General features: G+C 56.8%; 1 protein-coding gene across 6 annotated transcripts; it reads right to left on the bottom strand.

Moving 5' to 3' along the window:
* Positions 1-109: 109 nt before the first annotated feature.
* On the bottom strand, positions 110-13,591 carry MTHFR (methylenetetrahydrofolate reductase). 6 transcript variants are annotated; one of them, XM_028108274.2, is made up of 12 exons: positions 13,494-13,591; positions 10,851-11,096; positions 8,791-9,089; positions 7,913-8,023; positions 5,276-5,469; positions 4,312-4,562; positions 3,884-4,018; positions 3,494-3,674; positions 3,034-3,216; positions 2,101-2,202; positions 1,069-1,188; positions 110-762 (listed from the first exon to the last, which is right to left on the bottom strand). In XM_028108274.2, exons 2-12 carry the CDS (start codon positions 11,081-11,083, stop codon positions 520-522), a joined length of 2,052 nt encoding a protein of 683 aa, XP_027964075.1. In that variant the 5' UTR covers positions 11,084-11,096; positions 13,494-13,591; the 3' UTR covers positions 110-519. The 6 variants fall into 6 exon arrangements, with proteins under 6 accessions (XP_027964075.1, XP_027964076.1, XP_027964072.1 ...); XM_028108275.2 differs by having other exon boundaries at positions 10,851-11,093; positions 13,494-13,557; XM_028108271.2 differs by lacking the exon at positions 13,494-13,591 and adding an exon at positions 11,347-12,249.
* Positions 13,592-13,613: the final 22 nt, after the last annotated feature.

Raw genomic sequence — 13,613 nt, 5'->3', positions numbered from 1 at the left:
GGAGGCCTGGCGTGCGGCCTGCCAAGCAGGTGGACAGGGCAAGGGTCTGCCCCTCCAGCCACAAGCAGGACCACCTCTGAGATGAGCGGGGGGGGGGGGGGGGGGGGAGGGGGCTCTGCTTGGCTGGTCTCTTGGGCAGTGCCGCAAGTGCCTACCACCCGGGTTCACTTTGCTGTCCCCGCAGGTCCGAAGTGCAAGGTCCCAGGAACTGCCCTGGTTCAGGGGCTCAGTCAGCAACAAACACCCCCTCTTCTTCTCAGGGAGGATGCTGTTCCACCCACCAGGTCCTCTGCGGAGGGAGGTGCTCCTCATACAGAGCACAGACTCTAGGCCGAGCAAGGAAGACCAGGCTCCCTCGCGGGGCTGGCTCCAGTCCAGCCAGAGCCCGGAAGCCTCACACCAGTCCAGCTGCCATCACCACATGAGGAGTGGCAGCTGGGACTTGGGGAGAAACGAAAGAGAGGAGGGGTCCCCAGGAAAACCAGGACTGGGGAGGAGGAAGGCAGGACGCCAGCGGGCTCAAGGCAAGGACACGACGGTGCAGGATCCCAGAGCCTCTTCCCCCCGCTCCGGCGTGGGCCTGCTGAGAAGTTCAAACGTGTCTTCCACCACCTGCCACAGGCAGTTGTCCAGAGGGAACTCATTGTCCACCAAGTTGACCAGGAAATAGTTGTCATGGATGTACTGGATGATCATGCGGGACGGAGACTCCTCCTCATACAGCTTGCCCCACTGCTCGATCCACAGGGCGAAGGCTTCGTCCTGCACCCACACACACACAGGCAGGCAAGGTGAACAGAGCTGCCCCTGGGTCAGGGCTCCGTGCTGAGCACCCCCAGGGCTTCTAAGCTGCTCAACAGGACATTTCCAGAAATAGAACAAGGCCCACTGCCAAAGTCGCCTCCCATCCCCCAGCCCAGAAATCAACACCCTGAGTCAGAGTCAGAGCACAGCCCAGAAGGCAGCGCGCCCCCCCCAGCCCTGGGGGCGTGGCCCCAATGGCACCGCCTGCCTACGGTTTGCAGGGTGCGCAGGGCAGACCCGCTCCTGGGCTCCTGGGCCCCTCACCTTCCAGAACATGAAGCTGACAGGATCGACCACTGTAGGCTGGATGATCTCTCGCCCAGGGAAGATGCCCCAAGTGACTGCGTTGGGCTGCAGCTCAGGGGCATTGGTGATGTTTTCACCCTGAGGGCAGATGGGTGGGAGGGAGGGGTCAGAGCAGACCCGGGCCTAGACACTGCAGTCCTTTTCTTGCCTGGGAACTCACAGGGGAGGGGGTGGGGGGTGGAGCAGGCTTTGCTCCAACCCCTCCACCAGCCCCTCCTAGCCCAGCAGCTCCTTGAAGGCCAGGGGCTGGGTACTTCCTTCCTCCCCCCTGTGCTCCAAGCTCCACATCCCCCACATCACAGCCCCCACATCCGGTGGCTCCTGCTGACTCCTGCAGGGTCACTCTATGGATCTGCGGACCTGTTGCCGTGTCTGCCCAGCCAGGCCACTCTTTGCTACTCAGATTGCCACCGGGGCTCTGATTCTAGTCTCTCTGATCCCATTATCCACACCCCTGTCCACCGTGGCCTGTCTATGACAAAACATGGAGCCAAGCCATTGCTGCGCAGAAAGGCTCCCTCTTGCCTCCAGGGGAAAACCAAATTCCCAGCAGGCCAGTCAGTACTTCTAGCCTTGCTCTGAACCCACTGAGCAGTCCCCGAAGGCCGTGCAGACAATAAGCCTTTGCACAACCTTCTCCCTCTCCCTGTGAAGCCTTCCCTTTGTCCTCAAAGATTCCAACCGCATAGGACCCCTCCAAGCCTTCCCTGACCTCTCAGATTAGACATCCCTCTCCTAGGTCCCCAGCATCCTATACTGAACCTTACTGTTAAATGTGCAACCAGATGTGTGATTACCCATGGACTGGGCCCCTCCCTAGACCGGGGGCCCTCTGAGCTGAGGGCAGGGGCCTGGCTCTGGGTATACGTTTCCACCATGCCTGGCCCGGGCTAGGTGCTCAGCGCTCGCCGAGGGGAGGGGTAAACACAGTGCCTTCAGTCCCGGGACCCTGGGCCTGCTGAGCAGCGTAAAGCCCGGGAGCCGGCCTACCTTGACGTCCACGATGTGGTAATTAACCCGGAGCTCATACTTCTTCAGCACCTGCAGAAGCGCCCCCACCGTCTCTCGGGAAGTGAAGAACTCCAAGTAGGCCTGTGAGAGCAGACACGTGTGGCAGGACTTGAGACACTGGGGCTAGTGTGGCCACGTGGATCGAATCGTGACCTGAGAGCGGGCGAATGCAAGCAAGGGGGAGGGGAGCAGGTACGTGGGATTTCTTGGTCTGGACAGGTCTGAGGGGCACCTGCCACCCTTCTCCCAACCAGGGAAGGCCCCATGGAAGGCCACTTCAGAAGCCGGATGGGAGGCCCCGTTTGGTAAGCTGAGACACGGGAGCAAGGCCTGACACATCCCGGCCTCCCCACTCACTGGAGGCTAACACGGACACCGAGGGCTTCTCGAGTGCCAACTGCCTGTCAGGGATGAGGCCGGGTTCAGAGCCTGAAGGGGGAGCACCATTACCCCCATCTCACAGATGAGGACACTAAGTCCGGAGAAGTTGAGCAACCTGGCTGCGCTGAAGGTAAACAGCAGAGCTGGGACTCAAACCCAGGTCTCTCAAACTCCAGAGTGCCCGGGCTACAGTTCTAGAATGTCATTTTAACTAGAGCTGCCCTGGGAGAAAGGTGTCAACTCGGGACACCAATTACAGTTCCATTTAGTGAATGCTTCCTATGTTCTTCCCACGTGCCAAGCATTTTGGCCCCAGAACATGATGAGATCTATCCCCATTTTACAGAAGAGACAGCTGAGGCTCAGAGCAGTCAAGGAACCTGCATACCCAGGTCTGCCTAAAAATGTCCACTCTGATCCTCTGCCCCTCACCATAAACAGACCCCGGGGAGGGAGGCTTCTCTGTCCCCATCTCTGGGGAACCTCTGGGGGCCGGCCAAGGTGGAACAGCCCTGTATGTCCCTGCCGCACCTTCTGGAAGACATAGCCCCCACTGGGGCCCCAGCCCACAACGGGGTCGGAGGATGGTTTCCCGTTGATGTTGGGCTGAGAGTTGATGGTGAGAATGCCCTGCCGGTTCACTCGCAGCAGCTCCTCCTTCATCAGGCTGGTCTCGGCAGCCAGGGGCTCGTCATTCCAAGGTAGGCAAGTCACCTGGGGGAGAGGGTGAGCCGGGCTGGGGCCACGATCACACCAGACACCCTGGGCTCCCGCCCTCTCGCGGGCTCCACCGGCGCGTCTGTCAGCCCTTCTAGGCGCCCCAGGTAGGGACTTCCCAACTCACCCTCCCTTTTGCTGAGGTGCCACATTCAGACAAAGAGAGGGGAGGCTTGAGTGGGGCGGGAGCGGTGTGAGTCACAGCCCCGAGGTGTGGCCCACAGGGACACAGGGCGGGGGATATGACCAGGGACCCCACCCCAGCATTACTCACCTTGTGACCATGCTGGTTGGGCTCTCCTGAGAGGTAGCGGGCAAAGACTTCAAAGACACTTTCTTCACTGGTCAGCTCCTCCCCCCACATCTTCAGCAGCTCTTCCCTTGGGGACTTACTCTTCAGGTAGAAGAGGTAGTAGTCTTTCAGCTCCCCGAAGGCTGGAGAGGAGGAATTGCCCCTGGCAGAGGAGGTGCCCAGAGGGCAAGGCACACTCCTGACCTGGGGCTCCTGACGGAGGGACAGTTGCACCCACCCGCCCGGGGGACATTCCTGTGAATCCTGTCCCACCCCACTCCCCAAAAAGCAGGCCAATAAGCAGGCAAATTCCCTCTGCCTCCCTCCCAAGAAACAGGATACACTTGCAGTGGGTTGCCTGCAGCGGCTCACCAGCGGCCGTTGGGGAACTCATCCCACTCCTGCGTGCGGTAGATGTAACTCTTTGGTCTGGAGGCCCAGAAGATGGGACGTACATCTTCCTCCCGGCGCTTGGGGTGGGCACTGACAGCCCAGGGCAGGGGACGCCTGGGTGAGAATGGAGACAGAATGAGTAAGGGATTGGCTAGAGGAAGCAGGAAGGGCGAGGGGAGGGGAGGTGGGGACACCACTCAGCCTGACCTCTCTGATCTGACTGTGCATGGAGTTCCCACTGAGACAGAACCCTAAGTGTACGGCTGGCCATGGCAGACATCCCTCTGTACCGCCGTGGTGGCTAGCACTGCTAGGGCATGCTCATTCTGTGACCTCTCTCTGACTTTTCTGCCCATCTGACTTTCCTCTGTGCCTCCCACACCCAAATTCGGGGCCAGTGGCTTCACCTGGGGTCCTCAATCCACATGCCCAGACGCTTCAGCACCTCTGTGGTGGCCATCTCACGGTTGAGGGTATAGAAGTGGAGGCCTGGCACCAAGCCACTGGTCAGAAGTTCCTGGCACAGGCTCACGGCCTGCTCAATGCCATAGTTTCGGATGGCAGCATCATTGTCTTTGATTGGCTCAATCACGTCCTTGATCTGCTGCGGTACCTCCAGCTTGGACAGTTTCACGAGCTGCCGAAGGGAGTGGTAGCCCTGTACGAGACACAAGGGGCTGTGGGGTGCCATCTCCCAGCCCGACTCTCCCCTGAGATACTTACCGCCCTTTCCGTCCCCACCAGGCCTCCCGGCCAACTGCAGTGTGACACCGAGTGACTCAGGAAAGCCAGTCCGGATCGTAGGAGCACCCCCACCTTGTCCCGCTTCCTCCACCCAGTACCGCAGCTGCCTACAGCACTCCCGCCCTCGGGCCGAGCTAGCCCTCCGCCCCTACGTGTATTTACTGAGAACCCAGGGGGCCACAAGGCCAGTGGCTCCCAAGCTGCACTGATCATCAGCACCACCTGTAAAATTTAGTAAGTAATATCCAAGTTCCCAGGCCCCACCTCAGACCTATTAAATCAGAACCTCCACACAGGGGATCTGAAAATCTATCTTTCAAAAAAGTTTTTCAAATGATTTTGAGGACAGTCAAGTTTGGAAAGCATTGATTTTACCAAGATTTACAATGAGAGTTATAATCCCTTTTAGAGACACTTATCGGCAGCCCCTCCAACAGACACTACTGCTGTTTCGGAGGCAGGGGGGGTGGATTAGAGGTGACCAAAGCGGGGTGGCATGTTGCAAGGACTGGAACATCTGCCTGAAGGGAAGTCTACTGAGCATCAGAGATTGGCATTTCACCCCAGGGCCCTGGCCTGTGCTAGGGGGCGGATGGAGGGAGTCCACGGCCCTCCTGGGACCCTCACCTGAATAGGAAAGATTCCGGGGAGGATGGGGCAGGTAACGCCTATCTCGCTGCAAGCCTTAACAAAGTGGAAGAATGTGTCAGCCTCAAAGAAAAGCTGGGTGATGATGAAGTCGGCTCCTGCGGATACCTTCTCCTTCAAGTACTTCAGGTCAGCCTCAAAGCTCCCTGCGTCGGGGTGGCCTTTGGGGTAACCTGCCGACAGGGATGACAGTAGGCTGGCTCCCACGTGCTCAAGGTGAGTGAGGAAGAGACCAGAAAGCTGGGAGCAGAGAGCTCTCTGTCTCGGAGGTTCTGGGCTTGTCCCTTGCAATACCGCAGCACAGACAGGCCAAGACAGTGAGTGGCTGCGCTTCTCGCTCTGGACATGACCCTTGGTGAGAGGTGGCCTAGGGCCACCTGCCCAAGAGTTGGGGGGATGGCACCAAGCTCCCATGCCATCCTGCCTCAGGTCCACGGCAAGCAGCCGGGCAAATCCGGCCGGCACGCTATGGCCACAGAAAAGAGAAAATGTCGCCTTCAGCACGGGTCTGGCAGCACCTGGGCTCCTGGGCTGGAGTCTGGGCACTGGATTCAAACCCGTACTTTTAACTTAACATGGAAATTACTCAGGGATCCAAGAGAGTGGACGTTAGAAACCATGTTACCCAGGGAAGAACTGAAGAAAGTGGGGATGTTTCCCCTGAAGGGGAGAATGAAGAGAACACTGGAACTACTTCCAAAAGGCCAAAGGTCTGTCACAGGGAAAACTGTCAAGTTCCTTACCAGTCCTAGTCTGTGTTGCTTCTGACGACAGAACCAGGATCGGTCCCAGAGAGCTGCCTAACACTGGGGGAACGAGCGGCCCCACCAAGTAACAAGCTCCTGGAGACCTCGAGCCGGGGAGGCCGAGGGATTCCAGAACTGCCTGGGAGGCAGGACCACACGTCACGTGCGCTCCTTACTAGCTCGAGTAAGTAACCCTATGACTGCTTCCTTCCCCAAGCGACTGAATTCGCAGGCAGCCACGTTTGGTGTTTGCAAAGGACGACTGTAGGCCTTCAGGAAGCTATAGGAGAGCGCTAGCTTCCTGAGCCTAAGCCCGGGGCAGGACGCTGAGACCCAAGCTGCTTTGCTGTGATAAGGCCCTTCTGTTCTGAGAAACCCCAAGTCATCAAAAATGAATATAAAAACTCTTGTCTCAGGGGGCAAAGGGGTAGGACTGAGCACCACGATTTCACTTTCAATAACAAAGCTATTTTTCCAGCAGGAATTTCAAAAACAAGGAGGTTTTAATAGCTGAAACTATAGCTCTAAAACCTCAATATCACCAAACACATGTAGCATTTGCTTACATTTAGATTTTGCCCCGTTTACTATGTTTTCTGTCACAGCCAACGTGTTTCTCAACCCCAATCGTCCTGCTCATCCACTTTATGACAGGCAAAACCCCAGAGCCCTCAGCACCTACAAGCTCACAGCTTAGCCAGTCTCCGTGCACAACCACCTAATGCCTACTGCACGCGTGCACGTTCCCCAATTTACTGACCAAATGGTGGCCCGTGTAAGCAGTGAATGCTTGAACGGGGGGAAATGCTCACTATGTTCCTAACTCATCAGGGCCTCCCAGACTCACCTAAATGCCCCCGTTGGCTGTGAAGAGTGGATATGCACGTGGGGGCCTGGGACTAAGTTCAAAGCCACCGGCAACAACTAACTTCCTTGAGGCCACATGGGTTAGATTTTAAAATTCACGTCACTTTGATATGCTACTCCAGAGCGTAGCCGTGTTTGTTTTAATATAAAAATTAGTGTAAAAATGATAGGATTCTCCCCAAGAAAATTTTGAGAAAAACTGTCATGCCGAGATGGTGTGTCAAGTTAATCCCTGGACTTCTTGCATCCCTGGCACATGCTGCCTCACCATACCCAAGCCCCGGCTCAAGAAGCTGAGGCCCAATCCCAGCGAGTGGGGGTAAAAGGGAAGGCCACTTCATCCATTTCGAGCAGGTGAACCTTGCCTCTTGGCTGTAGCCCATGGAACTGGAGCTGAGCCAATCCAATGCTCTCTTCTGAGAATTTGGACTGACTCATACCTGTCAGTCCGTCTGGACTATTGATTGGAAGTGGCCATGTCACTCAGGAGCAGGCGGCTGGTCATGTGTGTGCAAAAGTGTACATATCAGGAATACTGGAAGCCTGGAGCACGTGTGCAGTGGGAGGCAGAGATGCGGGGGGAACTCTGTGGCTCCAGACAGGAGGGAGGCCTTAGTGTCTCACTGCTTCTGGGTCCAGGGCCTCATGAGGTCAAGTACCATTTTCCGACAGGGGTTCTGAAATCCCCTGGCCTCCCACCCCCAGTCTTAACAAACATCCTTTTTTTGTTTTAAGAAGAATAGGGCTGGGAAGCAAGCTAAGAGCACAGAAAGGCAGAGGGATAAAAACTTAAGGGCTGGCGGCAGCCTGGCAGGGGCGGATGACAGAATGAGAGCAAGGGCATTGTGTGATGCGTCTCTGAGCCGCCTGCCCCTGGCACAGGCGCAGGCCCGTGGCGCCCTGGGTCACCGGGTCCCGAACTGAATGCCAGCGGGCCTTCTGTGCCTCTCGGGGCGTGTCACGCCTTCCCTTCCCTGTCCCCCGAGAAGGCCCAGCCACTCACCTGCCACACAGATGTCAAAGTAGTCCCCGAACTCACTTCGGATGTGCCTCACCAAGTCCGCGGCATAGCTGAAGCCTCCCTCCTCCTCTTCCCACTGGTCACCCACGGGGTCTGCAAGGGTGACAGAGGCCACGGTCACTGGGTCTCACCCACACTCCAGACGGCCTTTGTGTTCCTTCTTCCTACCCCACACCCGGGGCAGCGGGCTCCTCTCCAAGTGTGTGTCTGCTCCTCCCAGCGTGGCACTTGGCAAATGGCGGCCGGGAAGACAGCAGCCACCCTGTCAAGCACATACCAAGCCCCGACTCCGCGGGCAGTGTGCTGGCCACGCTAAGCAGGGGACAGCTGCTGCTCTGGGGTTAGCCTGGAGCATCTGAGACCACTTCCCTACCCAGATCTGGGGGTGCTCAGGCACCCTCACCCAACCCCACTGCTCACTCTCCCACCCTCTCGGATCCCTTGCCTCCCGGGAGAATTTTCTACTCAACTCAAGCGAGTCCTTGCGGGGAGCGCGAGGCCACAGAATCCCACCCATCCCGTCCCCCTTCCCACACTCGGGGGCGTGATGACAACAGGTGCCAGAGGCATGAGGAGCTGTCTCACCCCTGGGATCAATGCCAGAACCACGCTCTTTGATTGGGCCCGGAGCTGGGCATGGCCAGCAATCGATGAAGCTGTAAGTAGCCAGAGCAGAGGGTTATCAGGCAAGGCTGCATTCCTGACTGAACTCCTACGCTGAGGTCAAGAGGTCAAGAAGTGGCTCCATCTGTGCGGTACCGACAGCACTCACTACCCACCACGCCTCCTGACCCTACTGGCTGGGAGGGCACGCTGAGCGTGCCTAGTGCGGGGCCCGGAGAAACATAAAGGACCGTTACAGGGACAGAAGAGGCCTTCGAGGAAGCAAGATCCCAGAGAGTAGAGGGCTGCCTCCACACCTCCCCTCAACGCCAAGATGTTCTTCAGTCCCAGCCGCTTGGCCTTGTGCAGGTAGCCTGTGATCTGTTCCTGGCTCTGACAGCAGCAGGTCATGTGCAGGATGGTCTCAAGGCCACAGTAGTTCACGGCGGTGCTGGCAATCATCATGGAAGAGGTCTCCTTGTCTGAGCCAGGGTCCCCTGCTGGGTGCCAGGTCACATCTATGAAGAGGGGGCCACCTGCCCCCATCCGATCAAACCTGTAGGTAAATTGCTTTCTGAAGAGGGGCTCCTGAGAGCACACCGCCCCTCACCACCTTCCCACGGGCTCTGGGAGGTAGGGAGACATCACAGGCAGGCCGTAACCAGACGATCTATATTCATATCTGGGCTCTGCTACTTATTAGCTGTGTGACCTTGGGAAACTTACTTAATCTGTCTGAGCCTCGGTTTTCTCATTTTAAAAACACGCCAGAGAACACTACCTACTTCATAATAACAACACTATGAAAATATTACGATAGATGGCTCCATACACTGAACGCTCAATGTGAGCTCCTGTTATGATAATGATTTTTTTTTTTAAGGATTTTATTCGAGAGAGAGAGAAAGAGAGAGAGAGAGAGAGAATGAAGGGGGGTGGAGGAGCAGAGGGAGAGGGAGAAGCAGACTCCCCACTGAGCGTGACCTGAGATCATGACCTGGGCCAATGTCAGACACTTAACAGACTGAGCCCCCCCAGGCACCCCGATGATGATTATTATTGCAGAGATAAGTGATATCAACAACGCAACCGTTTTGTGAGAGGGCAGCCCTGCAGCCTTTTCAAAGTGCTTGCATATGTATCATCTCGGGTGAGTTAAGACATTTCGACAAAGGTACAGGGAACTCTCAGAGTGGCAAGCAGAGGCTCACTCCAGGAAGAGGAAAGAAAGGGTCAGCAGACACAAGTTTCTTTCATGCTACACCCCTCCCCCCACTGTGGTGCCAGCCAGCAGGCTTCTAGAACACAGCCACGATTCCCGAACGAGACTCAAGAGCCACAGGTGTGCACACACGCCTGTCTGACCATGGTATCACGGCTAAACAACATACCATGTCTGACCATGGTATCACGGCTAAACACCTTTGTGCTGGGGCGCCTGGGTGGCTCAGTCAGTTGGGCATCTGCCTTCGGCTCAGGTCCCAGGGTGCTGCGATCGAGCCCCGCATGGGGCTCCCTGTTCAATGGGGAGCCTGCTCCTCCCTCTCCCTCAACTGCTCCCCTTGCTTGTGCTCCCTCTCTGTCAAATAAATAAAATCTTCAAAAAAAAATAAAATAAACATCCTTGTGCCTTTAAACTTCAAAACTTTCAGAGCAACACATGAAAAATGCAGATGGTAAAATGCATAAACTTTAAAAAAAAAAAAGAACCGCAATTCATAAGGCACTAACGTTAATTCTTTTGGCATTTCTAGATTTTGAAAGGCATTTAAGTTGAATTCCTAACTCACTGAAATGTTCTCCAAGCCACTGCTTTATGACTTCCTAAACTGTATTCGTGCACCAGCCCCAAGTTCTGCCAAAGAATGCGGTCTCAGAGAATCAACCTTTTTAACTCCTTGAAGAATGTGTCTAAAAATTCCAGATGTGGGGCGCCTGGGTGGCTCAGTCAGTTAAGCGTCTGCCTCTGGCTCAGGTCATGATCCTGGGGTCCTGGGATCGAGCCCTGCATAAAGTCTGCTTCTCCCTCTCCCTGCCTCCCTGTCCCTCTCCCTGCCTCCCGCTCATGCTCTCTCTCTCACTCTCTCTCTCTCAAATAAATAAAATCTTAAAAAAAAAAATCCCAGATGCTTATAGGGACTTCTGCTGACAGCTGAGAAGTTACAGCTCCAGTGGTCTACCCTGCTCTTTTCCATCCCCTCTGGCTGCCTTTTCCTGCCGGGTCAGAGTGTGGCCCGGCAGCAGGGCTGCAGCTTTGCCTTCCCCCCGCCCAGGGGCCCCCTCATTCCGACCCCACTCCCCAACTACATCAGCTCACCTTGAGATGAGATTGACAGCTCCCTCAGCCGTCCGAGGAGGGAAGAATTCCAGGGAGAACCACTTGTCACCAGATTCCATCCTCCGCCTCATCTTCTCCCTGAGTCTGTCGTGGCGCTCGGGGTCCAGCCCGGGCGTGGAACATCTCGAACTCTCCTTGGAGCTCTCGCTGCCGCTGCTGCTGCCCTCTGAGCGGGGAGGGGGGCCGCCATCCCCTCTGGGTTCGTTCACCATGGCCGGGTTCCTGCTGCACGGGGGCGGGCAGGAGCATCAGAGGGTAGGCAGCCAAGTCCCAGAGTGGCAGGGTCAAGTGAGATGCGGCATTTCCAGCAGGAAGAAGGCCAGGGAGGGTAAGGGTGACAATGCCCCCACCCAGTGACTCCGCATACCACAGCTGTGACTGTCTACGCCCTCCACAGCCCCTGGCTCCAAATAAACCAGCCCCACCCGGCACAGAAACATGCTCCTCCAGCCCAGGGATCCTCGGTGACAGCTACCTGATGGAGGGTGGCACTGAGAACCTCACCCTGCCGGTCTCCAAAGCCCACATTCCTAGGGAGGGGCCACGGGGTCTGGCTGGGAGAACCTTGGGTGTTGGATGGTCCATCTCTGCTAGCTGGGACCCAGAGTGGGTGGGGAAGAAATAAGAGGAAACTTTCCCAGCGAGTGTGTTCCTCTGGGCAGAGGAAGCTGTGACAAGGCAAGAGCCCAGAGCTAGACTAGCTGGGGCCCTGCGCAAGGGGGCGGGGGCAAGGCTTCCAGGCAAGAGGGAGGGCTGAGGCTCTAGTTGCAGAAGCCGGATTGAAGGAGGGGGATGTTGATTGGAGACTGCAGGGGTTGGTGGATAGGAGACCAACAGACGTTCAGGGTCACTGGATTACTCTCCAAAGAAGGCAGAGCTCAGCCTGGCCCTGCCTGGAACATCTCCTGTTACTTGAAACAGTCTGTCTGCATGCAGGATGGAAAGAGTGTGGGCATGACAGAGCAGCCAGGTTTCTCCTGAGTTCGTGCTACTCCAAAAAGACCCTGTCATGGGTTAGAACTTGACATTGGCTGGATTCCACAAGTAACCGGACCCAAATTCAATTAAGGGCATGAATTTGTGTCCTACTCGGAACAAAAGCTGTCCCATCTGTGCCTGCATTCCAGGCTGTTCTCCTTACACCCAGCACCCAAGCCAGTTAGTTAATTATAGTGACTGCACAGCCACCACATACGAAGCCCTGAGCCATGGCAACCACAGGCAGGCCAGCAGAGGGCACGGCGTCACTGGCCAGTTCGGTGGAGAAAACAAGACAAATACTTAAAAACAAGACAGAACACAACTCTTACACAGCAATGTGCAAACACCCATTTTTAGTAGTGAAAATCCAATGTGTGGTGACATGGGGCATCAGAGGAACAACCAGGCCAAGTTCATTCCTTTCAGGGAACAGCCACAGCTAAACCGGGGTTAACTATTTTGGGGTCCTAGACTCTTGAGAAATTGATGAACTCCACTACTCCTCTCCCCTGAAACGCACACAACACAAGCTCGTAGGTGCAAAGTCAAGGAGTCAAGGCCAAAGTAAAAAACAACAACAACAACAACAAAAAACACTTGTACCAACGATTTTTCTTCCTTGGGATGCCCATTTTGAGCCTGACCTAAAACTCCAGCTCCTCAGCAGGGATGGCCATCAGGAGTAAGGAGAGGAAGGATAGCAAGACCAGCCTGGCTCACCCTTCTCCCGAATTCAAGAGAGTGGCTCATTGATTGCTGGAACAAAACCGAGGGAAGGGGAGGAAGCAGAACTACCTGCTCTTCCGTTTTACTTAAAAAAGACTTAACTGCATTCCTAGTAAGTGCCAAATACGTGCCTTTCTTCAACCTCCTTTCTCGCATCCCTTCTTACCCATCTCAAGATGGACTCTCACATTGGGTTGTAATTGTGGATTCACAGTTCTGGCTCCTCTCCAACCCCCCAGTTCCCTGAGACCAGGGCCCAGTATCCTGCCTGTGGCATCCCCCATGCCCGGCGCAGTCCTCACAACCAGCACTCAGTGAGCGCCAACGGGTCAAGCGCTGCCACCGTGCTCTCAAACTAACCCTCTGCCATCTCCTGACCGCTTGCTTAATCTGTGCCAAGCACCGTGGCACGAAAACGCAACCCACCCGCCCACCTGGGCGCAGCCCGCTGCACTGGCGCCGGAGACTGCGCCAGCCGCCTACAGGTGCTACAGCTGGGAGGCAGGTCTAAAAGGCCGGAGCCGGAAAGACCCCTCCGGCACCCGGCTCGACAGCCGGCTCAAAGACCACGAATCGAGTCACCGGGTCACTGGGTCAAGGTGGGGGCGGGGACGCGGGCCCAGACCCGGTCCCAAGGGGCTGGGTCTCCACCCCCGCCTCAGGGCCGCCTCCTGCCCCGGTGTCCCCTCCGTCCAGGCCGGGGGCTGAAAGTGAGTTTTCCCTTCAGGGCCGGAGGTCCCTGGGGGTCGCAGCCACCGGAGGTTGCACCGGCCCCCCCGGAGGGCTCGCGCGGAGGGGCAGAAACCCAACCACCTCGAGGGGCGGGCCGCCCTCCCTCGCTCTCCGCCCCCGGGTGGGTGGTCTCCACTTCCCGGATATCCCTCCCTGGCGACCCCACACCCCGCCTCCACTCACCCTGCCGTCGCGGGTGACTCACAGCGCGCGGGCCCGCAGCAGCTGCTTGACCAGTGCGTGGGCGCGTGCGGGAGGCGGGGCGCGCGGGGGCGGGGCGCGGCGCAGGTGTCAGGTTGCTGA

The sequence above is a fragment of the Eumetopias jubatus genome, unplaced genomic scaffold, assembly GCF_037043125.1.
Source record: "Eumetopias jubatus isolate StellerSeaLion01/CBP00866 unplaced genomic scaffold, mEumJub1_p1.0 scaffold_4, whole genome shotgun sequence".
Lineage (NCBI taxonomy): Eukaryota > Metazoa > Chordata > Mammalia > Carnivora > Otariidae > Eumetopias > Eumetopias jubatus.
This window is presented reverse-complemented; position numbering and strand designations above follow the sequence as displayed.

What these genes read in the sequence shown, in the direction of transcription:
- MTHFR (XM_028108271.2), bottom strand. Translation starts at nt 11,456, where the DNA reads ATGGACCATCCAACACCCAAGGTTCTCCCAGCCAGACCCCGTGGCCCC. An exon ending in TCAGTGCCACCCTCCATCAG is followed by an intron (nt 11,097 to 11,346) that starts GTAGCTGTCACC and finishes GCCCCCGTGCAG; the next exon opens with CAGGAACCCGGCCATGGTGA. An exon ending in GGGGCTATGTCTTCCAGAAG is followed by an intron (nt 2,203 to 3,033) that starts GTGCGGCAGGGA and finishes CTGCTCTCACAG; the next exon opens with GCCTACTTGGAGTTCTTCAC.